We start from the raw sequence: 941 nt of genomic DNA, 5'->3' as shown, positions 1-941 counted from the left end.
GTTTACAAAATGATTTCAGTTTAGTAAAATTAAAGCTTCGATTAGAAATATTACCAATATTATTTTTTTCTACCTCTTAATTTTCAATTTCACACTTCAAATTCTCAAATTTATCTAGAAGTCCTTTAAGCCTACTCTCTACATTACCAACTACATTAGATTCATCATTTACAACATTTTTATTTGAATTACCAATGGCAGTATCAATTGAACTTACAACAATTTTAGGTGATTCTACAATTCCGTTGGCTAGGTAACCTTCATTATTCTTTGTATTTAATCGTTTATCATTTTTCTCTTTGACTATCTCCTGTTCATAACAATAAACCTCTATTTCATCAATGAATGTTACCTTTTTGGTATTTGTATCTTTAATTAAAGTCCTAAAATCTGTAGTATCTAATATTCACTTTTTTTAACCTCCTTAATATTACAAGTCAATTCTTTATTTGCATCTAAATTACAACCTGTTATTATCACCTCATCTACCACATCTTTTTCAACAACTTTCTTCTTAGCATATATATCATTGTTTAGCAAAAATTCCTTATCTTTATCTAAATTTTTAGGTACCAAGACATCCCCCAATACTTGGCCCTCTATTTTATTTTTAAAATTTCTTAAATCTTTAATATCTTTTTTCTTCTTGCTTTTTTTTACCCTTCTTTGCAGATGTATTGTTAGGCTCCTCTCCCTTAATACATCTGCCAAAAGGACTTCCCCTGTTTTGTGGTGCTGGAGTACTTCCCGTACTTGTGTTTTCATTGGGTATACTATCGGCGCCTAGTCCTGCGTCTCTAACTGCTCTGTCTGTCCGTTATTTTGGTACAATTGGGGGCATAGATATAATCGGTCGCCACCTTTTTGCACATTGGTAGACAAAAAGTTTCTTTTTATGCTTTTTTTCTTTGTTTATCTTTAGGCCATTCGTTTAATATAAA

The 941-nt window shown here is 30.8% G+C and overlaps 1 protein-coding gene across 1 annotated transcript; it reads right to left on the bottom strand.

Moving 5' to 3' along the window:
* Positions 1-399: 399 nt before the first annotated feature.
* On the bottom strand, positions 400-765 carry AAJ76_448000177 (hypothetical protein; the record flags this gene model as incomplete). The annotated part of the gene is made up of 1 exon (XM_024475669.1): positions 400-765. The coding sequence occupies one exon, from the start codon at positions 763-765 to the stop codon at positions 400-402; it is 366 nt and encodes a 121-aa protein (XP_024329316.1).
* Between the last annotated feature and the right edge of the window lie 176 nt (positions 766-941).

This window comes from Vairimorpha ceranae (assembly GCF_000988165.1).
Source record: "Vairimorpha ceranae strain PA08 1199 chromosome Unknown NODE_448, whole genome shotgun sequence".
Classification (NCBI taxonomy): Eukaryota; Fungi; Microsporidia; family Nosematidae; genus Vairimorpha; species Vairimorpha ceranae.
This window is presented reverse-complemented; position numbering and strand designations above follow the sequence as displayed.